Source organism: Lactuca saligna, chromosome 9, assembly GCF_052625555.1.
Source record: "Lactuca saligna cultivar CGN05327 chromosome 9, ASM5262555v1, whole genome shotgun sequence".
NCBI lineage: Eukaryota > Viridiplantae > Streptophyta > Magnoliopsida > Asterales > Asteraceae > Lactuca > Lactuca saligna.
In genome coordinates this window covers 167,383,937-167,409,994 of record NC_136425.1, presented here as the reverse complement: position 1 = coordinate 167,409,994, position 26,058 = coordinate 167,383,937, and the positions used below count along the sequence as shown (strand labels likewise).

Below are 26,058 nucleotides of genomic sequence, written 5' to 3'. Positions count from 1 at the left end.
TTGGTGTACGTATTTTGAAAATTTTAACATTCAGGTGCCACTATTATATATTTTAATACATCAAATTATTTCACATTGATGGTGATGGGCACCCCAAATGATTTCTATGAAACAGTCTGGAATTCACTTATAATATATTTTTAATTATTATTAGTGTTGTTATTATCAAAAAAATGTATTCACAAATAATGTTAATTATGGTTTAAAGATGTTTGTGTATTTTGTTTTATCAAAAAATATTTTAGATATATGTATAATTGTTAAGATATATTTTTGATAATAAGTCCAAATATTTTGTGTGTATTTGGTCTCAAGTTTGATTCTTTGATGCCTAATAACATATACACGTCCAAATATATTAAATTATGTAATAAATGAAAATTTGCTATCTTATTATATAAATATCGTACTTTGTGATAATATTGTAATCGTACATTATTGAATAGAGTATAAAACTTTGTGATGAAACGGTCATATTTTATTAAACTTAAAAATTTGGTGACACTAACATCATCAATATTTTTAAGTTTATATTTTTTTAGGAAAATGTTCACTATATGTTAACAACCCAAGCTGAATAAAGATATTTTTGTATAGGTCAAATAAATAACTTTAAATTTTTAAATAACATGAAAATGAGTTAAAAGAGTATATCCTAAATATACAAATTTAGCATATAAATCTGTTCACATTATTTTATTTGAAACTTTAAATTACCATTATAATAATAATATATTTCATAATCACAATTAGCATATTAAAACACGATCGATTTACCACATCTAAGTTAACACTTGGTGTGTTAAACTATTAATTAGTATGTGAAATACCATTTAAAAAAAAAATTATAAATTATAAAAAGATTGATGATAATTTTTTTTTAAATCATGAAAAATGTAATATAAGATATAAAAGATACCAAAATTGTTTGTCGTTATTTTATATAACACCGACAGAGAAACAGCATGAGTATATAATGACACTTTACACACAAACACCACTCACTAAATCTGCTTATCCTTCACCTCCACCAGTTCTCCGGCGATGCAGACGCCATCGGCGATTTCTCTCTCCTTCCTTCTCCTCCTGTCTATCTCCGCCGCCGTACACGGCCACAACATCACCCGCATCCTCGCCAAACACCCTGAATTTTCCACTTTCAACCACTACCTCACCATCACTCACCTCGCCAATGAGATCAACCGCCGGCAGACAATCACCGTCTGCGCCGTCGACAATGCCGCCATGTCTTCATTACTTTCAAAAGGACTATCAATTCAGACCATAAAGAATGTCCTCTCCCTCCATGTCTTCGCCGACTACTTCGGCTCCAAAAAGCTCCACCAAGTCACCAAAGGCTCCACCTCCACCGCCACCATGTATCAAGCCACCGGTGAAGCTCCAGGAACCGCCGGTTACGTTCATATCACCGACATCAAAGGTGGTAAAGTCCGGTTCACTCCTGAAGACAACCCAAGTCAAACCGATACCACTTATGTCAAATCCATCTTGGAAATGCCTTACAACATCTCCGTGATCCAAATCAGCGCGATTCTACAGTCGCCGGAAGCAGAAGCTCCGACTGCCGCACCGGATCTGAACTTAACCTCGTTGTTACAACGAGATGGTTGTCAAGCGTTTTACGATCTGTTAACAACCTCAGGAGCAATCGGGACTTTTTTGAGCTCCGCCGACGGCGGAGTCACCGTGTTTTGTCCCGGAGACGATGCTATTGCGGATTTTGCCCCAAAATACAAGAACTTGACTGCATCGGAGAAGACGTCGTTGTTGCTTTACCACGGTGTTCCGGTTTACAACTCCATGGGAATGCTCAGATCTAGCAACGGATTGATGAACACTCTAGCGACGGAAGGAGCTAAGAAGAAGTACGATTTCACTGTACAAAACGACGGCAACGATGTGACATTGAAGACGAAAGTGGTGAAGGCGACAATAAGCGGAACGGTGGTCGACGAAGAGCCGATTGCCATTTACACCATCGATAAGGTTTTATTGCCGAGAGAGTTGTTTAAGGGTACGGTGGAGGAGGCGGAGGAGCCGGCGCCTGCGCCAAAGGCGGCGAAAAAGAAGAAGAAGCCGGCGAAGAAGGGTGAGACCGAAGATGATGCAGATGCGCCGGGACCGGATTCTTCTGATGATTATAGTGATGATGATGCGGCGGATCAGACGGCAAGTGGCGGTGGAAGATTGGTGGCGTCGGCGGTTATGGCGTTATGTTTTTCGTGGTTGGCTTTCGTTTGAATTTTATTTTTATTTTTTTCTTTTTTATTTTTGTCGGTGTGATAAGGTGCTAGCGGGTATCATGGGTCTTCCCACTCACGATCTCTCCTCATGCAAGAATAGAATTTCTCTCCTTTTTTTTTTTTTTTTTTTTTTTTTATCATCAAAATATATTTATTTGGTTTCATTTATCAGGAAAAGAAAAATAATGAGTTTTTTTTTTTTTTTTTTTTTTTTTTCTTTTTGAGATTGATTTTATTGTAATTATTTATGTTGTGTCATAAAATAGAAAATATTTGTATTGTACTATAGTTTACCTACTTCTATCTCTTTGTATCAATTAATAAATGTTTAATGTATTATATACATATTAATAGATATTAATAGACGTGCTATTTATGAAAAATTGCAAGTATTGTGATAAGCGGTTTTCGATTTTTCTTCTATTGCCTGTTATAATTTAAGATGAATAAACAGTCTATTAAAACTCTATTGTTGGATTCTGAAGCAAAAAAAAAAAATTATAATAGTTATAGTACTTACATATCACACATGAGTCATTTTATTGTTTAAAACAAATCAATTTTCTTCAAAAACAATCATAATACTTTTTTTTTTTTTTCAAAAATACAAATTTGAAAATTGTGATGGGGATTACCCGTATATTGTACTTGGGTATATACTTGAATTAGCATCAAAGTACATTAATAATTTTATTTTCTATCCTGAGTGTTCCTGAAAATAAATTTAAATTGGAGTAATTAATTTTAATAATTTCATATATATATATATATATATATATATATATATATATATATATATATATATATATATATATATATATATATATATATATATATATATATATATATCAAAGAATCTGCCAACTGGTTCTTGACATGTGCCTTGACATGTGCCTAGTTGGAAGTAGTTGTATGGTGTCCAATATTTTCATTTAATTATAGCGGCCATATAATTATTTGTGTATTACATTTTGCAATTAATATATCATTTCTTGAGACAAATAATAGTTTTAAAGAATATAAAGTATTAACAGTAAAATGGCAAATTACATGCAAAAAAAAAAAAAAAAGTAGATTTAATTACATTTTACTTTTTTTTTTAGCACGTGAACTTTTAGAAGTTACATTTTAGAATCTTATATATTTTATGATTCAATTACGACACACAAGATTGATAAAAGTCAACACAAACTTAACTATCCCCCTTGTATATATTCGAACGAAGCTCATCCATCCTTTTTAGTTTTAAACACATGGAGTGGGGATGAGAGAACCTAAAATAAAATCTATAGTCATTATTGTTATTTTTTTCTAAAGTTTTTGTACATTGTTATCGTTAGGAAGTAAAGCGGATAACTTGCAAAACTAAAATCACACAATACATAATGTTTACGTGGTTCAGTCAATGTGACATACGTCTACGGGCAGGAGGAGAGTAATTTTTTTTTTTTTTTTTTTTTTATTTCATAGCTCTCAAACAGAGGTTACACAGTATAATTTTCATAGAGATTCACATAACACTCTAGAACTCAATATACAAAATGACTTAGTAAGCATCAATATTTATACTTAAATGAACAAACCTAAAACTGTAATAGCCAAGTCCATTGGTCCATAGGCCCATGAAAGAAGTCAACTAATTACAATCTGTCATGCAACATCTTCTGGAACATTCATCCTTGTGTGAGCATCAGTTACACATGATGGAGCACCATGATCCATAGTGGCATGTCATGATGCAAGAGTGGCACATCAAGATCATCATGGCATATCAACCATCATGGTGGCACATCAAACAATAACTCTTGAGCATGTTCAACTTTTGAGCTTCCTTGAATAATCTTGAGAATCATAGGGGACTTCATAGCATACGGGTCATCAAGGAATACCTTGGCATATCAAGGAACTAAGTGGCACATCCTTGCATCGAGATGACGCATCAGGCATGAGGATGACACATCTTGATCAAGGGATTGTGCTTACTCTCCAAGGTTGGCATATCTAAACTCCAAATTGGCACATCCACTTCATAATGGCACATCCACTTCATGAATGGCATATCCTATCACTTGGTGGCATATCATGTTACTTGGTGGCATATCAAATCACTTTGTGGAATATCAAGTTCCAATAGTGGAGCACTTTAACTTCTAAGTGGTGCATCTAGGCATAGGATGCTCCATTCCACTTCCAAGGGCTATATACCTCCTTTTAGAAGATTCGTTCCTTTGTCACTTGATCTGTTCCTTTGTAAGGAGATCCATCCGTTTCTTAGATGTTCTATTCCTTTGTTACATGCTCCATGAACCCCAAGTGCCACATTGAGTTCCAAGTGCTCCGTTGAACTCAAATGTTCCATATGAATGCTTAAAATACTCAAGTCACATTTAATAATTTCCACCTTGACTTGAGCATCCTCTGAACTCTACCTCAAACAAGAAATTTATCTCCTTTCCTTCCATCAAGCCTCGTAGGGGCTTACCTCTTGCGAACATCAACAAGTCTAAGCAAATCTTTAACTTCTTTGTGGGCAATAATTATGTTAACATATATGTTGGATTCACCTTGGTATCAATCTTCAATATTAAGAACTTGTCTATTTCCAGAATGTCACGAATGAAATTCAATCTAACATCAATATGCTTCGTCTTTTCATGATACATAGGATTCTTTGCAAGATTCAAAACGCTCTGACTGTCACAATACAATACCGGCTTCTTTACCTTCAGACCAAGACTCTGAATAATGGTATGTAACCATATCTCCTCCTTTATTCCTTCCATCATAGACATGTATTCGAATTCAGTTGTAGACAAAGCTATAATATCTTGTAACGCTGACTTCCAACTTATGGCACATCCGAACAAAGTGAAAATGTAACATGTCTGTGACCAGTGCTTCAACAAATCACCTCCATAATCAGAATCATAAAATCCAACCAATTCATTTTTCGTATTGGCTCCATACACCAAGCGTACATCCGTCGTTCCCTTCAAGTATCAAATATCTACTTGACAACTTCCCAATAAGACTTACATGGATTGCTTATAAACCTGCTTACCATACTAACCGAATGAGCCAAATCAGGGTTGGTACATACCATTGCATACATGAGACTTCCACCAACACTAGAGTAAGGTACCCTGCTCATGTACTTCCTTTTTTCATTAGTTGTGGGTATAGTATATGGACCAAGTTTAAAGTCAGCCGTCAAAGGAGTTCCAACCAGTTTGGACTTATCACAGTTGAAAGACTACTGAACTTTTTCAATGTAATTTTGTTGAGGAATACATAACCATCCTGCTCTTCTATCCTTTGAATCTCCATCCCCAATATATTCTTTGCTGCTCCCAAATCCTTCATCTCAAACTCATTCTTCAGGGTCGCCTTCAAGTCATTTATTCATGCCACATCATTGGTTGTGATGAGCATATCATCAACATATAGCAATAAATATATGTAGGAACCTGGTGATAATTTCTTTGAGTAGACACAATTGTCAAACTAGTTTCGAGTGTAGCTGTAACGACCCAAAATTTAAGACCAAAAATTTCTTTAATAAATCATTACTTAAAGTAAAGTCATCATTCCAAAACATAATATGAGTATAAGTCTTCAAAACACATGCTCGTTATCAGAGTAAACATTCCCAGGCTGTCTAATCTATGGTGTGTGCCATGCGATCACCCCGAGCTCTTTCCTCCGCTACCGGAAGTACCTGAAACCAAAACTGAAAATCGTAAGCACGAAGCTTAGTGAGTTCCCCACCCTACCACATACCATGCATAACCACGTGCTGCACATACTGGGCCACGCCCCCTATCTTGGGCCTCGCCCCCTACCTCGGGCCTCGCCCGCTACAACGGCCCCGCCGCTCCAGGCCTCGCCTGGCTTCGAGCCCCGCTCGGATACAGATCTGTTTCACTTAGGCCTCGCCTGTCACAGGGCCTCGCCCGTCAACAAATAATAACACATACACATTTCACAACACATAACTGACATATGCAACTAGTTCCGTCCTAAGGCCTCGCCTATCCTGGGCATCGCTCATGTCCTGCTACTGATGAGTCATGGAACCCCGTCTATGCTCCTAATGGTAGTGAGGTACGGGCCTAGCCCACTCTCACTCCTGTTCTAGTTCGGGCCTCGCCCCTAATCTGCTACTAGTGAGATATGTAACCCCATCCACACTCTGCTATTGGTGAGATACGGGACCTCTCCCACACTCACCTCCCTACCAGGCACATACATGTATCACACAGACAACAAGTATAAACTATCATATATAAACAATTCCTTGGGCACCCGCCCGCTATTACTGGACCTCGTCCTGCAAACAATACTAGCATACTGTGCCTAGGGCTAACCCCCGGGTCTTCTACTCATAACTACATGGGCCGGCATTGTGGCCTTAGACCCATTCACACAAAGGGAAACTCACCTGCACTGGCTGAACTTGTTGATGCTCTCACTAGCTGCTGCCTGACAACACACGGAACTCCTGCTCCTCTTGCTCCCCGAACTACCAATATCAATGCAACACTGAGTCTAACTGACCCATGAAAGACAACCAAGTCCTCCCTGGTCCAAAGTCAAAGTCCTGGTCAAAGTCAACCTTCTAGGTCAACCCTACTCGCCGAGCCAACCTACTGACTCGCCGAGTTCATAATATTCAGATTCCTTCCATTCCTGACTCGACTCGCCGAGTCAGTCCATGACTCGCCGAGTCTATCGATTTCTGTGTCCAGACCTGACCAACTCACCGAGTCTCCACCCGACTCACTGATTTGAGTTACAACTCGAAGGGTTTGGGGTTTCGCGACCTGACTCGCCAAGTCCAAGAACAGACTCGCCGAGTACAAGGCAATCTTCATACGACTCGATGAGTTGTTCATCTCACTCGTCGAGTTCCTCCACAACTTCATGCTACTCGCCGAGTCCACTCAAAGGACTCGCCGAGTCCCTTCAGATCTCCTTACATGCAGAGGATTTTAGAGTCATGCATGGACTCCAAACTGTAGATCCACCCTTCCCAAGCCTACTCCACACGTAAAGTTGCAAACTTTACGTGTAGAGAAGGAGATCTAGGCAAAATATGCCATAAACTAGGGTGTAAGGCCAAGGGGCTTCAAAATCGACTTAATGGCTGATACTTTATGCTTCTCCAGGCCATAACACACTTGGATCTGAAGTAGCAACTCCAGATCCGACTTCTAATTCGAAATAATAACATTATGGCTAAAGAGCCCCAACAACCATACATAGATCTAGGTGCAAAAAGGGTCCAGGAACTAATTTATTACCTCCAAGTGCTCAGAATGAACTCACAATCCCAGATCTATAGCTCCTTCTTGCTCCTCCAAGTTCCTTCTTCTTTTTCCAAGCTTTAAAGCACCTTCCAAGGCTCAACTAGGAGATGTGACGGCTAGGGTTTGATATCCAGGGCTAAAGAGGCAGTAAGGAACCCTAGGAAGAAGATTAAGACATTTATATAGGCTCTAAGTCCTGAATTTAGGGTTTTCCACGCACAGACCAGACTCGCCGAGTCACCTTGGCCGACTCGCCGAGTCGGTCGCTTACACTAGACCCGGATCCCGCTCGGACTCGCCGAGTCCCTCCTTGGACTCGCCGAGGCGGCCCTTAAATTAGGGCTTTTCTTTCCTTTCATGGCCTTTAAGACTTTGGGTGTTACAACTCTCCCCCACTTAAACTAAACTTCGTCCTCGAAGTTTACTATACTCCACCGCCTAAGATCTGCCTCTAAAACCCCACCAATTATTTCAACACCAGCTACTTACCTTCGCTGGTCTTCCACCCGGTCATTCTGACTAGCAACACTCCTTGCGGATAATCATCTCGGGTTAACCCTAACCCTGAACATACTGGAGATATAACTTACTCAGCCGTCAATCCCTCTGGTACTCTCCGAGTACTACACTGAACCCATAGGGGTTCACCCCCCCCCCCCTTTTTTTTTTTTCCTCACGCGATTCCCTTGCCTTCCCAAGGTGATGCTCCACAAACAACTATTTCCTCTGTCACTGTGAAGATCCTATCTTCACCGATCCATTATTCCCGCTAAATCCAATACGGGTCATCACTGCCAGTAACCATTGACACTCCTCTCTTGTCATAACTTGGTGTCGAGCACTCTTTGACTCAACTAACTGAATTCCACCATAACCCGCTTTCCCGCACTACTACAGACTGGATACTTCTGTCATTCCTCATCTGCCTTCCCGAAGAACTGAGACCACTCTGGTCCCTACCAACCTATCAATATCTGGATTACCGGCTCCCACCGGTAGCTAGTCCCAACACCATCACTAGTCGCTCTCAGCGTCTTCCAAAGAAACCTCGACTACCTTTAACTGCTCAAACAATTCTGCCACTCAGACACTACAAACCTGGGATCCCCGATCCCCTAACTTGACACTAAGGTCCCTATTAGGTCCCACCTGTGCTGCTAAAAACTCACGGGCCTCGCCCACGGGGTCTCACCCAACTATATCCTGGAGCGGCCTCTCCCAAGGTCTCACCTCGCTAGGGCTATACAGGCAACTCCCTATCATTCTCAACCACTACCCATCCTGATCCACAACTGATCACTAGGAAATAAGGGCCTCGCCCCAACTCCGCTAACAAAGCGACTAAGGAATGCTACGGCTTACCCATAGCCTGACAATACTTCCACCATTGACTGCTAGCACGAAACCATCTCCTGCAATTTGACCTCGAGATCTCCATTCCGACTTACACGAGTTCTACATGCGGCCCTTTAACCTGAATCCGAACCACATACCCACCATTACCCTTTACATGCACGCACTGATGGGAAGTTCTCAAACTCCCAACCCTGAACTTCTAAACGTTGAACTACCCCCTTTCCTTCTCAGAAATCATATACCCGATCTGAATTTGCGTGCCCTTACCCTATACACTCGGAGGATTCTCCCCCACTTCGATCCTGCTCACGCCTCGATGCTCGATGAGCAGAAGCCCCAATCTTTGCTACCATAATCAATCCGCTGAGGAATCCCAAGCTTACCATAGCTAAGGATCTAACCTGTCCATACTAAAACTCACACGGCTCCAAACCAGCGAGACATACCGAGTCTCACCAAGGCATGCTACGGATACTGCACTCAAGGTAACCTTCTTCGATACAGCCCATCGCTTAATTACTAACCAATAACCAAGGTATGCAAACGGCATATAATTCTATCACAATGAACCCGCTCGAAAATAAAATGCTCAACCGCTAATGATACAGAACCATAACAATATAATCATGCACAAACTAAAAGAACTGAAAACGGAAGTCGCATACCTGCAATGTCCGGCGCTGCTCGCATCTCTAGAGTAGCCATCTGAAAAGCCCTGCCTCCAACTGCAGGCGCCTCCGCACGGCCCTGATGGCCGTCTGTGATCCTCAAAGTTACAGGGGCAGGTGCCATCACAGCATCACCCGTCCTGCTGAAAGAAAACTGGGGCACTCGGCCTTCTTGTGGCCCCGCTGATTGCAGTGAAAACATATCAAGTCTGATCCCTGAGTGATGGTAGCAGTACAATCTCTGCTAAAATGACCAGTCCGACCGCACCTGAAACAGCCAGATTCACCACCACTACCACACGCGCCCCCGTGCGTCCTGCCACACCTTCCGCATCGAATGCGGTCCTGGTAATCCCTCGATCTCGACTCTGATCCCTTGGGCCTTTTGCCCGAATCCGCGGCTACCTGAACCTCATCCGGCTTCCTCTTCCGGATCTGCTCCAAATCAATTTCCCTCTCCCTGGCTCGAGAAATCATATCCTCCAGAGTCTTACATCCGGACCTGCTCACGAACTCCCTGATGTCATCCCTCAGCATCTCGTGATATCGTGCCTTCTTCATCTCCTCATCCGCGACATACTACGGAACAAGAAGGGCTCTCTCTCTGAACTTGGCGGTGATCTCCGCCACAGTCTCCGTAGTCTGCATCAAATCCTGAAACTCCCGGGCCAACTGCTGCACCTCAATAATCGGCGAAAACTCCGCTCTAAACCTCGCTGAGAAATCACTCCAAGTCATCGCGTCCAACGCGACATCATCACCCAAAGCGTGGCCAATCTCCTCCCACCAATCCCTCACTCTGTCCTTCAGAAGACAGGAAGCGAGTCTGACCTTGTCCTCCTCAGGACACCGGCTCGTACGGAATGCATTGGCAACATCAGCCAACCATCTGCTGCTAGTGATGGGGTCCCTAGCCCCATGATAATCTGGTGCCCCGCAAGCCCTGAACTCCCGAAATGTCAAGGTGCGCGCTCCCAACAAAGCCATCATCTCAGTACGGAAGGCTCCCAGCCTTTCATCCAAAATCTCCAACATACCCTCCTTGACCGTGCCAAAGATCACAGGAGTCTGAGCTAGAATACTGCGCGTAACCTCCGCTGATATCAACTCCCTCATCCGCTCCTCGAGCTGCTCGGCCCCTAAACCCGAGCCCAAACCCTCTCCGGCGCCTGATCCGCCCGTTGGTCCCTCTTCCAATGTCACCATACTGAAACATATAACATAACCACTATCAGAATACTCCTCGCTGCTGTGAAACCAAACATACTCACTACCAGGTTCCCAGTCTTGTCTCGGCCTTTCCCGAATCGAGTACAGATCCTATGCTTTCAGTAGTACGGGCCCATACTACCTTCCACATCTATCCGTACTTTCCTCAGGAACTGCTTTGACTCCACCAGGTCCCTTTTCTACTTCTACTGCTCCCAGCACTACCTCATCCTAGGCTTACCCTAGGGAAACCTTTGACTCAACTCAAACCAGTCCTCAGCTGCTGAAGGCCTCCTCGCAATGCCAATTAGCCATCACCTGGATACCATCACGTGTGACGAGGCTCAAATAATCCTTCAAGTAAAAGACTCGTTCCTACAACGGTTGACCTCAAACAAGAGCTGCGCAATAGGACCAAATCCAACACTCTGAGATTATTCAACCCTGATCACATGTGACGTGACGTATCCACCTAATGGCTAACTCCCATCACTTAGAATCCCCCAATGCACAAAGCAAGCAGCATTCAGACAAGGGGAAAATCTAACCATAACATACTCAAGTAATCATATCCACATAGCAAGAATCTGAACTAGCATGCAACACAACTCATAAACTCAGGCATAACCTAATCAGGCTATCCTACTACTGACTATTCAGCACTATCATGCAGATCAAAAGCACATATAACAGGCACATAAGGCATCCTCCCTAGATCCTTAGTCCTAATCTAGCATGCTGCTCTATTAACTGATAATCAAAACATAAACTTGTATGGGTATTTTGGGGTACTTACTTGAGCTCGGTTGATTGCATGCACCACACCTCTTTTCTCTTTTCAAAGTTCTTTTCTTTCCGAATTCTTTTTACTTTTCTATAATCATTTTCTTTCTCAAAACTCTTTTACAAAACTGTCTTTCCATTTTGAAAACTTCCTTACCAATTCCTCAGTTTGAGTTCAGACACACCCGAGAGCATGTCTGAATCCCTCAAACCAAGGCTCTGATACCAACTTGTAACGACCAAAAATTTCTTTAATAAATCATTACTTAAAGTAAAGTCATCATTCCAAAACATAATATGAGTATAAGTTTTCAAAACACATGTTCGTTATCAGAGTAAACATTCCCAGGCTGTCTAATCTATGGTGTGTGCCATGCGATCACCCCGAGCTCTTTCCTCCGCTACCGGAAGTACCTGAAACCAAAACTGAAAACCGTAAGCACGAAGCTTAGTGAGTTCCCCACCTTACCACATACCATGCATAACCACATGCTGCACATACTGGGCCACGCCCCCTATCTTGGGCCTCGCCCCCTACCTCGGGCCTCGCCCGCTACAACAGCCCCGCCGCTCCAGGCCTCGCCTGGCTTCGAGCCCCGCTCGGATACAGATCTGTTTCACTTAGGCCTCGCCTGTCACAGGGCCTCACCCGTCAACAAATAACAAGACATACACATTTCACAACACATAACTGACACATGCAACCAGTTCCGTCCTAAGGCCTCGCCTATCCTGGGCCTCACCCATGTCCTGCTACTAATGAGTCATGGAACCCCATCCATGCTCCTAATGGTAGTGAGGTACGAGCCTAGCCCACTCTCACTCCTGTTTTAGTTCGGGCCTCTCCCCTAATCTGCTACTAGTGAGATATGGAACCCCATCCACACTCTGCTATTAGTGAGATACGAGACCTCTCCCACACTCACCTCCCTACCAGGCACATACATGTATCACACAGACAACAAGTATAAACTATCACATATAAACAATTCCTTGGGCACCCGCCCGCTATTACCGGACCTTGTCCTGCAAACAATACTAGCATACTGTGCCTAGGGCTAACCCCCGGGTCTTCTACTCATAACTACATGGGCCGGCATTGTGGCCTTAGACCCATTCACACAAAGGGAAACTCACCTGCACTGGCTGAACTTGTTGATGCTCTCACTAGCTGCTGCCTGACAACACACGGAACTCCTGCTCCTCTTGCTCCCCGAACTACCAATATCAATGCAACACTGAGTCTAACTGACCCACGAAAGACAACCAAGTCCTCCCTGGTCCAAAGTCAAAGTCCTGGTCAAAGTCAACCTTCTAGGTCAACCCTACTCGCCGAGTCACCCTACTGACTCGCCGAGTTCATAATATTCAGATTCCTTCCATTCCTGACTCGACTCGCCGAGTCATTCCATGACTCGCTGAGTCTACCGATTTCTGAGTCCAGACCTGACCAACTCACTGAGTCTCCACCCGACTCACTGATTTGAGTTACAACTCGAAGGGTTTGGGGTTTCGCGACCTGACTCGCCGAGTCCAAGAACAGACTCGCCGAGTACAAGGCAATCTTCATACGACTCGACGAGTTGTTCATCTCACTCGTCGAGTTCCTCCACAACTTCATGCTACTCGCCGAGTCCACTCAAAGGACTCGCCGAGTCCCTTCAGATCTCCTTACATGCAGAGGATTTTAGAGTCACGCATGGACTCCAAACTGTAGATCCACCCTTCCCAAGCCTACTCCACACGTAAAGTTGCAAACTTTACGTGTAGAGAAGGAGATCTAGGCAAAATATGCCATAAACTAGGGTGTAAGGCCAAGGGGCTTCAAAATCGATTTAATGGCTGATACTTTATGCTTCTCCAGGCCATAACACACTTGGATCTGAAGTAGCAACTCCAGATCCGACTTCTAACTCGAAATAATAACATTATGGCTAAAGAGCCCCAACAACCATACATAGATCTAGGTGCAAAAAGGGTCCAGGAACTAATTTATTACCTCCAAGTGCTCAGAATGAACTCACAATCCCAGATCTATAGCTCCTTCTTGCTCCTCCAAGTTCCTTCTTCTTTTTCCAAGCTTTAAAGCACCTTCCAAGGCTCAACTAGGAGATGTGACGGCTAGGGTTTGATATCCAGGGCTAAAGAGGCAGTAAGGAACCCTAGGAAGAAGATTAAGACATTTATATAGGCTCCAAGTCCTGAATTTAGGGTTTTCCACGCACAGACCAGACTCGCCGAGTCACCTTGGCCGACTCGCCGAGTCGGTTGCTTACACTAGACCCGGATCCCGCTCGGACTCGCCGAGTCCCTCCTTGGACTCGCCGAGTCGTCCCTTAAATTAGGGCTTTTCTTTCCTTTCATGGCCTTTAAGACTTTGGGTGTTACAGTAGCCATTCTAGATCATGAATGAATCAAATCTCTTGTACCATTTTGGAGACTGCTTCAAACGATACAAAGATTTCTTCAGCAAACATACATGATCCTTCTTAGAATCAAGGAACCCTTCTGGCTAGGACATATAAATCTTCTCTTCTAAGTTCCCATGAAGAAATGTAGTTTTCGTATCAAGATGTTCAAACTCCATATCAAATGCACTCACCATGGCTAAAAGAACCCGAATTTTCTTGTGCTTCACGACTGGTGAGAACACCTCGTGATAATCAATTCATTTTTAATGATAAAATCCCTTTCGCCACCAACCTTGCCTTAAACTTAGATGGTTCTACTCCTATTATGCCTTCCTTCTTTTTAAAGACCCATTTTCATCGCACTGGTTTTGCTACCTTTGGTAATGGAACTAGATCCCATGTTTCATTCTTCTCCAATGATTGCATTTCTACATTCATGGCCATCAACCAATTTGTTGCTTCATTACTTGTCACAACCTCTTTATACAAATGAGGCTCCTCAGTGTCAATGTCTTCTCCAATTGCTAAAGCAAAAGCAATAGAGTCAAGGTTACCAGAATTGACACATCATACATATCTAGCAAATTGTCAAATAACCCTATTTGATCTCTCCTTCTTGCTATAGATTCAGACCTATCGTCCTTCCCTACATTAGCACCACTGGACAAAGATCTCATGGGTTGCTTTTGGGTTTCATCTTGTCCATGATGTTCATTTCCACCTTGCTCTTTTTCACTTATCACAACTATATCTAGAGTTTGAGATGCAAACTCCACCTTATGGCTAGCACCCTAATCTTTGTTCATTGCTTAAATTCTATCACCTCTTCCATGGTTACCCATGGTAGATTCATTAAAGGTTATATCTCGGCTCAAGATAAATTTAGCAGTTCTTCCTTCTTCTCTACACCACAATAGATAACCTTTTACTCCTGTTGCATATCCTAGAAATATGCACTTTATTGCCCTTGGCTCTTGTTTACCATCATTCACATGAGCATAAAAGGGGCATCCAAATATACATAAAGCAGAATAGTCAAATGGTTTCCAAGACCATACCTCTTGAGGATTCTTCAAGTCTATAGCAGTTGATGGTGATCTGTTCACCAGATAGAAAACAGTGTTAACTGCTTCCGTACAGAATTGCTTGGATAAGTTATCAAATATTTGCATGCACCTTGCACACTGTATGAGTGTTTGGTTCGTCCGTTCTATCACTCCATTTTGTTGTGGATAAGTTATCAAATATTTGCATGCATTGCATAACTCCAACCCATTGCTAATCCTTAGAGTTTTGACCTATTTTCCAGTCCTTATCTCAACCATGGTTTTCCACTCCTTGAACTTATCAAACACCTCATCTTTGGTCTTCATAAAGTACAACCAAACATTCCTTAAATAATCATCAATGAATGTCACAAATTATGAGCATCCTCCTCGAGACTTCATTGGTGCAGGACCCCACAATTCTGAGTGAATGATGTGTTATTTTTAATGCAATAGTTTTTTATTTGTAACTCCTAGTTTATCTCATCTAAACCACACCTTACAGGCAATGAACCCGATCGAGTATAGTATAGTTTTGAGAAGCAAGGGTGTTGAATGCAAGGGGAATGATAGTTAATTAATATTAAAATATTTGTTTAATTTATCTTGCTTATTTAATTAATCAAAGATACTTATGTGTTAAAGTTTGTATCTTTATTGTCTATTATTAAGTTAATATAGTCTAGATACCAATATAATTGAGTTTGCTTGAATCATAATTGTTTTATGAAAGGAAATTATGATTAGAGATAGACCAAATCTTAGGTTATATTAGTAATGTATGAACTTTAATGTCTACGAATTTGCATTAGATGACAATTTTTTGCACCAATGATAATACTATTGAGATTAATTCAGATTAATCTTGCATGATATGAATTAAATACTAATACTAGCTATAATTAATTTACATGACCATTATGATTAATGTCCTTAATATCATAAGATTAGTGAATGAAGAAAGGAAAGTAGTCAGCTTAGGAATCAATAAACAACAACTAATATTTATTGCACTTTGTAGAAATCAACTATAACTAAAAGGGTAATTGAGTCCAAGTAAAAGTACATTTATTTATCGGTTTCCAAATTAGTTTTCTACTTATATTTTGGTTTGCTTTGTTTTTTGTTCTTAGTTTCTTTATTGAACTTATTCTCTTTTTACTTTGTTGATTTTTAGTTTCACTAATAATTGAGTTTTCTGAACTAAATCAAATCTTTCTCCTTGAGTTTCACAACCCGGTATTGCCAAAGATATATTGTCATACAATTAAGTATACATGCCTAGTTGTGTAATAGTTCCGAACATTGATAGAATCGTTTTATAAATTTAAGACTGAATTTTACACTTCATAAGTTAATTTACTCTTATATGTAGTTTATCTATTTTAGTTTCATAAAGTTCCTATTTATTACAAGAATACGTTTATATCTTTAACTTTTTAAACAAATATAATTTCTTCATTTGGAAAGAACTTATTAATACATGTTTTCACGCTTTTTTTTTTTTTTACAAATTCACCATTTAATTATTATAATACATTGAATTTTATAAAATTCAATAGATTATTTATAAGTTTTGTCTTTGTGGCTATATGTATAGATATGTATAGATGACTCCTTTAAGAATCATTCAAGAAAATAGTCGAATCATTTGGTACTCTACAAGTTTTCTCTAAATGCGTGGATTATTTTAATTGTAAGTCATATTTTCGTATATATAAATGTCAAAATCAAACTAATTTAATTACAAAAGTGTGAACTGTAAAGGAGTCTCTTTCACTCACAGTCACACTCTCACACACCCTCTCTCTTCTTTAATCAGCCTTCGAAATTTGTCTCTATCTGTTGTTGGGACTGAAGGAGTTAAGCATGGAGAGCAAGTATGTGTTGTCTTCCAAAATATAATTGAAGTAAGAGAAAACATACATGGGAATGTCTAGATTTATTCAAGGGTTTTAAGTTTTGTTTAATTAGATCTTACGTTCATGTACTGTTTATTTGATAATGACAAACATGTTTTATTTATTTATTGTGATTTGTTACACGTTTTATGCGAAAGCTATATGTCATGAATATAAACTTAAGTGGTATTGCTTTTATTACCAAAAGTTCTTTAAATATGAAGCAAGTGAGTTCTGTTTGTATATCCTTTTTCTCAGTAATAATTTTCCCAAGCGTTATAATGGATTTTATTTCTATGGTTCCTAATTAAATTACTTTAACATCTTATCTCCTAAAGTAAATGTTGTTACCTTGTTATCGTTGTTTATACACATAATAATACCCTTCTTGTTTCAAAAAGTATATAAAAGCCGAAAAGGCATGAAGGTGATATAAGCATAGTTTGTAAGCAAAGGATATGGAACAAAATCTACAATCCTAAAAAGTGTAACATATCAACACTTTAAATTATTCAATGAGTTGCGACATGTCCTTTTCAAGATACTTGAGAAAACAGCCTTGTTTAAGTTTATAGTAGCTTATACTTTATATTATCTTCACTTACGACCTATCTTTATCCCGTTAACAAAAATAAACAATAACTCAAGTGTATAAAGATTTTAGAGCATATGAGCATTGCCGCAACTTCTTAACTGCCGTTGAGTTACAAAATCACATCTTATTTTTTACTAATGTCGAGTAAGCAAAGATTCGAAATCAGCGTTTGAGAGTATTTGAGAGCTCCTAGCTTCTAAGATTTAGTTTAAACAAAACGCTCCGTTTTGAACAGAAAATCTTGTGTTAGATTACTTGGGTTGAAACTTGTGTAAATAACAAGCAAAAAATAAACCCTTATGCAACAAGTAAAAAGAATACATGAGAATGGAAGAATTGAAACAAATATATTACTTAAATAAAAGTAAACTAGAAAAGGTTCTGCATAACTATAATAAACCAACGTACCTTATTTATACTAATCTAAACTAGTCCTACTCAAACAAAAAAACTAGGAATAAACTCAATAAAAGAAAACTTTCCAATTTTACCCTTGAAACCAGAATGTTGTTTTTGAACTATCTAAACCGATTAACCCAACAATCACCCCCTTAATCGGTTTATTATACCACTCGTTCACAACATCGTTTAACCACCATCTTTTCAAACCATCCTGATTCCCGATCTTTCCTGGACACCCGACCTTCACCTCGGCTACATCTAAAGTCTTCTAACAACCCATTTTAATTGGTGACAACACATGTGACATATACCATGACATCCCGTTGGACATGTTCATTACCATCTCGATTTTTCCCGGATCTACGACCTCTCCCCGGCCACATCCAAAGCCACCCGATTTGAACTTACACCACCATAATGTTCACATCGTGTTGTTTCTTCAATCTCTTCCTTTCTTTCGATTACCGTTCTTCAAAGAGGCATCTCCATCGACTAAGAAAACAAAGCCACCTGCTTCACCATTTTCTTTCAATCTGCCAAACGAACTGAATCCAAAGCCACCTGTTTTGATGGATCCTTCATGCCCGCTTTTCACGCAAGGTATCCCCTTATCACGAACAAACCGATCAAAAACTTTCTGCCTTCTGATTTAAACCGATCAACGTCTTATTCTCTTTTTTGACAACCCTGGCCTAATCAAACATGTTCCGAGAGCACTTTTCCACCGAACAACAAGACAAGGTCACAATCACCTTTACCGTCTTCCGTCACCCGCAAAACGAACCGACTCAAAGTCACCCACTTTGACGTCTTCCCGTCCGTTTATTCTGCACCTGCGGTTAGTCTCTCTCTACTTTAGAACAAGCCTGATCAAGAAAAATCGGTGCTGTTGTTGAGATGCTTCAACTCGAGCTAAAAAACAATCCACACCCCTTTAAATCGAACCCGATTCCCGCTACGTCTGCCCGCAACAAAGAGCTACACTTTTCTTAAAACTGACTCTTAAACTGGCCGCCCTACGTCGCCACAAGCCCTAGGCTCTGATACCAAGTGTTATATTACTTGAGTTGAAACTTGTGTAAATAACAAGCAAAAAATAAACCCTTATGCAACAAGTAAAAAAGAATACGTGAGAATGGAAGAATTGAAACAAATATATTACTTGAACAAAAGTAAACTAGAAAAGGTTCTGCATAACCACAATAAACCAACGTCCCTTATTTATAATAATCTAAACTACTCCTACTCAAACACGAAAACTAGGAATAAACTCAATAAAAGGAAACTTTCCAATTTTACCCTTGGAACTAGAATGTTGTTTTTGAACTCTCTAAACCGATTAACCCAACACCTTGTTTGGCATTACAAATTTCTAGCATTTAGTTTAAACAAAATGCTCCAATTCCAAATACTACTTTATATAGTGTTGAACAAAACGTTACAAGTTACCTATTACTAGTTAATTTTGCTGAACACGCCCATAACAATCGGCTTTTTGTACCGTATTCATAAGGAAAATCTTTTAGAAAAAATCAAACTGTGAATTTATTTATAAAAAAAAAATCATAAATACATTTTTTGAACACACACACAAAAAAAAAACCCCCCGCTAGGTGTTATCATAATTTTTAGAAAACTAAAGTGGTTTTTCAGGAAAACTATTTAAACAAAATAGTTTTTTTTTTTAGAAAAATAATATTGTGTTGTTTTCTAATAATCAAAGTTGTTTTCTTAAATGAATCATAATTTTTTTCTTCCAAAAATTGGTGTGGAAACTCAAATGTTGATGTTTGGAATCACCAAAATTTTGGTGATAGTTCATTCATATATGTAGTGCTTACACACAAGTTCATTTAACTCAAAAACCCAAACCAATATATCGCGGAGAACATTTAACTCAAAAACCCAAACCAATATATCGCGGAGAAGAACACAAACATATCATTGTTTATTCATTTTAATAATGTTTTCATGTTCGAATTTCATATTAAAGAATACAAAAACCTTTCTTGTTAATTGGTTATAACTTAAAATCAATTTTCGAAGATAAATCTCTCCCTCTGTTTATAGACATTCGATATCCTCAACTGATTGTTGGTGATTTGATATCATCAACATTATTCAAGTGTAATAGGATTAAATTTTTTGATTAAATATGATCATGTTAAATATTAAACAAGTTAAGATGAGATGGAGTGCATACTTGTTTAAGTTTTCAAGATTCAAAGTATACTTTTATTTATGGGCGGAACCCCTGAAAAAACAGGGTTCCGGGGGCAGCGCCCCTGGGAGCAGGTCCAAGGGGCAGAGCCTCTGGCTGGAGTCGAGCTGTCAGGTTAGCGCGTTTTTTTTATTTTATTTTATTTTATTTTATTTTATTTTATTTATTTGAGTTATGTTGCTATATTAAATAAATGCACCAAAAATCTGATTTTTAGAAAATGGACTCATTTTGATCCTTTTCCCCGAGATCTGTATTATGATATAATTTTGTAGTATTTATGACTGTTTTGTAACTATCTTGTGATAGTTTTCAGACGTAAATCATATAGCCGGTTTTTTGTCATTTTTCTTGTACACTTCTTTAAGAACATTTCAAATACATTATCTGATTTCGTAATATCTGAATTCATCGGTACCATCAAAATACTTCAATTTGATAATGAATCATGATTTTCGGAGAATTCAAACAATTTGTTTATCCCCTATTCCTAACATTGTTCCCCCATCCCCCTTCCCCCTCCATTTTAGGTTGGTGGGTGTACACTCTCACCACCTCTCACTTATTCTATGACACTTCATCGTCACGTTATTTTTCTTTTACTCTCCTCTCATCCTTGACTCATACGAAGTGGTTGACTTCTCGTTGCCTCACTTTATAAAAAAAATTAAATATAAAAATATAATCGAAAAACATGATTTCAATATCATAATCAAAATAACATATAACCACAACAAATTATGAAGTGACGATAATGAACAACGAGATTTTTTTTAAAGAACACATGATAAATGATGAATCTGAACCTAGATTTTTATAAACATCACATTTATCATCCAAATAACAACATAACCACAAAAGGCAAGGCCGACCCAAGGGATGTTCAAGGTGTGCACTTGAACATGGCCCACTGAAATCTAGGAGCCCACATATTTCTTGGCCTTTGTATTAGCTTAGGCTATGTATCAGGTGACAAAACGGAACGATGCGGGCGAGAATATAAGCAGGAATCAGGTTTTTGAGGAAGAAAACAACGCTTAGGTTCCATCAATCTCGGTGATAATGATTACGAGTTGAGTATGAGGAACAAATTAATGATGCCATTGATTGAGCGAATCATCATTGAGCTCCTTGGCAACGGTTTCCTTCTTGCATTCTTTTCTTGAAAAAAAAAATCATTCAAATGAAAACTATCAAGTTTTGATCATCAGAAATATTTCTGACCCAATTGAGTTCTTACTTCTTTATTTCATAATTCTTCCAAATGATAAGGAAATCAAAATCCTTCAATCGCTTGTAGGAAGGTGTTGTAAATGAGAATTCGAGTCTCAACCTCTTAGGGACAAAAACTAGATGGTACTATACACTTTTTTTTTATCTATCTAAGACATATTTTGTATTGTAACAATTTATGTTTTTTATCTTGAATTCTGATTTATCTTGAATTTATGTTTCTTTTTTCTTGAATTCATATTTGTTTCAAAAGAAGAAATTAGAATTTGAAACTAGAAGGAAATCAAACTTCCAGAAGCAAAATCTTTCAATCCATATTTTTTTTATTGAATTTATGTTCCTGTTTTCTTGAATTCATAAACAAGATCTATCAATACAGTTCCAAGGGTTCGAAGTTTTTGATGCAACTTTGTTTGAAGTGTTGAAAATCAGAAGATAAGTCTCAAATTTCTATTTTTTTTATTAGAAGCAAATCAAACTTTCTCTCTACTGATTGTGTAATATAACATTCTAATTGTTCATTTTTTTTTCATTGCGATTCATTTCTGATTTTTTGTTACAGTTTTGTAGACGACAGAAATGTTAAAACTTTACTGCTTAGTGCTTAAATATTATAAGGATTTTATCGAAAAATTGAGTAATATTAGAAGAATAGTTGTTTCAAAGTAGAAGAAAAAAATTATGTATTATTTTGAATCAAATTTTAGTTTCTGTATTTTGCAATAGAATATGAAATAGTTTAATTGTGGAACCTGTTATCAAAGCCCTTAAATGTGATTTTGGTATGATGAAGTGAAATGTATTTTGTATACTTTATTTGTAACTGTGATTGTATTTGAACATATGTTACTTCAACTTGTATATTTATATGTCAAGTTGATTCGTAGATATTAGTTTATAAACCAATTGAACATTATTACAATCTTTATTCTTAAAACAAAGATAATGATTAAATTGGATTACAATGAAGCCATTTTTATTATCACATAATGTAATCACAACATACTTCCACTCACATCTTAAACTAATAAACAAAACAAAAAAAGAAAAAAAAAGATGACCAATAAAAAAAAAAAAAAAAAAAAAAGATGACCAAACATCAAACACCAATTTTCAAATCCTTAATCTAAGCAAGGGGTAAAAAAGTAAATATCATCCAACCGATCATTACTCGGCGAATTCCCACCATACACCAACAACCCGTCTTCACCACCAAACCGCCCACCGGAAAACGCGCACCACCCTCGTGGGCCAGGGTGATCACCACCATCACCGCCACTAAAACCATCCTCCACCCGCTGCCACATCAGCGCATCTGTATCCAACGCATACACCTCATGGGTGAACCGACCCGCACCCATGTGACCCAAATCACTGGGGTCCACCTCACCACCACAAACAAATATATACTTCCCAATCACAACACTCGAAAACACACTCCTTGGTGTCGGTTTTTGACCCGTGGTTTCAACCTCGACCCATTTTCCACTCTCCGGGTCGAAAAAATGTACATCATCAACCTCCATACCCGCAAACCCATAAACCACCCAAATTTTCCCGCCAACCACCCCGACCCCGGGCCCACCACGACCTTTCAAATTATCACCCGGTAAAGGAAACTCAACCCATTTTTTCTCAACAACATCATAAGCCCATAAGTCATTCAACCGACCCGCGACCCCACACCCACCGAAAACATACATGTGGCGGTCATCCGTAGCTACTGAGTGGTAGCTACGGTGAATGGGCCCATTGTCCCCAGTGGACAATAGGGCCCACTCGTTCGTACAGGTGTCGAACGAGTAGAGCTCGTTGAGCTCTGCGTGGGTGGCGTCACGGCCGCCAAAGACATAGATTGTGGTGCCGATGGCGGCCATTGTGACGCCGACACGTGGCGGTGGGATGTCGCCGGTGGTTTCGGCTGTTGACCATGTTTGGGTGGTGAGGTTGAAGATGTAGAGGGAGTTGTTGATTGGGACACGTGGGGTGAACTCGCCACCAAAGGCGTAAGCTTTTTCTCCAACGATGGTGATTGCGTGTGAGCTTCGAGCTCCGGGTCCGGTTCCTTTTTGGTTCAACTGAAAATTATGAAAGATCTAAAGTTTATCAAATCATCCATGGATGATGAATGCTAATACGATCTTGTAAGTAGAGAGGAATCATTACGACAATTAGATAAGAAATCAATGGTGGATTTAGAAAAGGGGTTTGCTTTTGAGTGGGATTCCGAGTTGGAAATGGAATCCACGAGTCTCTCGATGAATCAAATCATATGAATTTGACTACTTTGAAAGCGATTTTACCTCGGATTTGAAAACATTAATTGACTGAATTTAAGTTTGATCACTTACATCTTCATGAACAAGCTGTAAATAAATCCTAATTTCGAAGACTATTGTTTCTAGGTTTTATATTTGTGCAAGATTTTGACATGGTTTTTGGTTAGAAACACGAATTTCGGAGACATGATTGACATGCATCATATATACAGATCATAATCGACTTCCATCTTTTCGTAAAACCGTATGTGTATATACCTCAAACCAGTGACAAAGAAATTAAGAGGCAATTAGAACAAACCCTAGCCATAGCCTGATGAGTTAAGATCAATCTAAAAAACAATCGAAGAGAATCACTAAATCTAGTTGGTATATGGTTGAAACAAATAAGTGATGGAAATGAAGCAGAAAAGTTATGATGATTATGATGATATGCAAAAGTGATAAAGAGAAATGAAGGAGAAGTTGACCTTAATCCATTTGCCTTGTGTTATCGCCATTGTTGTTGATCAGCACAGAGGAGTTGGTGTTTGATTGATTCTCTGTTCCACCATAAAACACTTCGCTACTTATAAACAAATCAGTGCCTGTCAATTGTCGAACACTTTTTTTCTGTTTGTTTTAAAGAGTTAATCTATTTGGTATATCAGTCGACAAGTCAATTACTATTCTGCCCTTATTTTATGTGACAACAAAGGAACAATCTATTATTAGTTATTAGTTTATTTATATTTAGTTACTGATTTTGTTTTTTACTTAGTATTATTTGAATTTGTTCACATTTTACTCTTACAACCGGTTACAATCGATCATAAAGGTAAAATGTAAGCATTTCAAATAAACCGGTCATAAGGGTAAAATATGAACAAATTTAAATAATTTATGGGTAAATCAAGCACAAAAAAATAAATTGAACTAGTTGAAATTTTGTTACATTTTCAAGTCGTTATCCCTTATTGTAATCATTTCTTAGTTTATTTTGTTGTGTGTTGTGTTTGTAAGAAGTATTATAGAATAGAATGTGTATCACAAAAGCATGTTGTAGTTCGTTACTTTAATCGTAATCAATGAGATAAACTTTTAACTAGATTTAATTTATTCACGTATAAGTGAAACCTCAACCTACAAAGAAGAAAATGATCAGTAGAGTTTCACAAAGGCAAAAAGACACATATACAAGCAATGAAATGAAATATAGATCGAAAATCAAAAGAAGCATGGTGAAAAGGTACATATAAAACCAAGATACAAATAGAAAAGGTAGATAAGAGTAATAACTGCGAAAAAAAAGTATATACAAAACAAGTTGAAAGTAAAATAGTGAAAATTAGGCAAAATGCACAAACAATGTAAAGGCAATTAGCACTTAGACTACTCATACGCTACTCCACGACCTTGATCTTATGCATCCACACTCTCTAATAAAGTTTGTGTCCTTGTAAACAGAAAAACATCATTCAAGTTTAACATTGTATTATATTCATGCTTTTTTATCATATTTTCTCTCTTCCTCGCACGATCTACAACGACCATCCCCTCCCCGTCGAGTGAAAATCGTTGCCTATGTCCTAAGTATATGTATGAAACCACCATAATCTTTGTTTCTTCAATTTCTATGTGATTAAAGTCGCTTCTATGTATTTCAAAGTGTTGTTTCTAGTAACTTACACAATAAAGGTATATCACACGATTAGTATAACATCCTCACTTTTGTGACCTTCATATTCAGCTTGTGCTCATTCTTAATAACATTTAGAACCATTTACAAGATAATGGATTTAAATGGTAACAAACTTTCAACTTTGTTCATATTTAGTCATTAAACTTTTTTCATGCTTTATTTATCCTTAATTATTTGAAATTATTCACATTTACTCTTATGACCGGGTATATAGTCGCTCATAAGGGTAAATATGAACCATTTCAAATAATTCAGAGGTAAATCAAACACGAAAAAATCTGATGACTAAATGTGAACAAAGTTGAAACTTTGTTACTCTCTCAAATCATTATCTCATTAATAAATAGACCTCATTTATCAAAAATCAACCTAGATTAACAAGTTAGTAGGCGAATATTCGTATGTTGTGCAAATATAATTAAAATATTGTTATATATTTATTAATTTCATTCTTTTAAAATTTCTGTAACTGACATTGATTTTATTTTGACGAAATTTTATCTCAACTTGAATTTGTTTAACAAACACAATCAATCACATCCACAAACACCCATTTCTGATTTCAAACCCAAATTCGTTCAAGAAACTCAACCCAATCTAGCACCAAATAAAAGAAAAGTTAATGTGGTGGCTAAAGGATAGGGTGTGGAAGAATTGTTTGTTTTTTGGCACAATAATGGATCAATATCTCACAAGATGT

The 26,058-nt window shown here is 38.6% G+C and overlaps 2 protein-coding genes and 1 long non-coding RNA gene across 3 annotated transcripts; 2 read left to right on the top strand and 1 right to left on the bottom strand.

The window, feature by feature from the left end:
- The first annotated feature begins 981 nt into the window (after positions 1–981).
- Positions 982–2,401, top strand: LOC145015187 (fasciclin-like arabinogalactan protein 2). Its single transcript, XM_078973637.1, has one exon. The coding sequence runs from the start codon at positions 1,045–1,047 to the stop codon at positions 2,260–2,262; it is 1,218 nt and encodes a 405-aa protein (XP_078829763.1). The 5' UTR covers positions 982–1,044; the 3' UTR covers positions 2,263–2,401.
- A 2,163-nt stretch (positions 2,402–4,564) lies between these two features.
- LOC145018254 (uncharacterized) lies at positions 4,565–17,188 on the top strand. Its single transcript, XR_013666919.1, has 3 exons — positions 4,565–4,832; positions 4,930–5,012; positions 16,869–17,188. It is a non-coding gene; the product is annotated as an uncharacterized LOC145018254 (long non-coding RNA).
- Positions 17,189–22,344: 5,156 nt separating this feature from the next.
- LOC145018402 (Galactose oxidase/kelch repeat superfamily protein) lies at positions 22,345–24,293 on the bottom strand. Its single transcript, XM_078976292.1, has 2 exons — positions 24,148–24,293; positions 22,345–23,476 (listed from the first exon to the last, which is right to left on the bottom strand). Exons 1-2 carry the CDS (start codon positions 24,175–24,177, stop codon positions 22,520–22,522), a joined length of 987 nt encoding a protein of 328 aa, XP_078832418.1. The 5' UTR covers positions 24,178–24,293; the 3' UTR covers positions 22,345–22,519.
- Positions 24,294–26,058: the final 1,765 nt, after the last annotated feature.

Excerpts from the sequence above, each read along its gene's own strand:
- LOC145015187 (XM_078973637.1), top strand. The coding sequence starts at position 1,045 with ATGCAGACGCCATCGGCGATTTCTCTCTCCTTCCTTCTCCTCCTGTCT.
- LOC145018402 (XM_078976292.1), bottom strand. The coding sequence starts at position 24,177 with ATGGCGATAACACAAGGCAAATGGATTAAG. Across the intron at positions 23,477-24,147 it reads CACAAGGCAAATGGATTAAG|TTGAACCAAAAAGGAACCGG; the intron begins GTCAACTTCTCC and ends CATAATTTTCAG.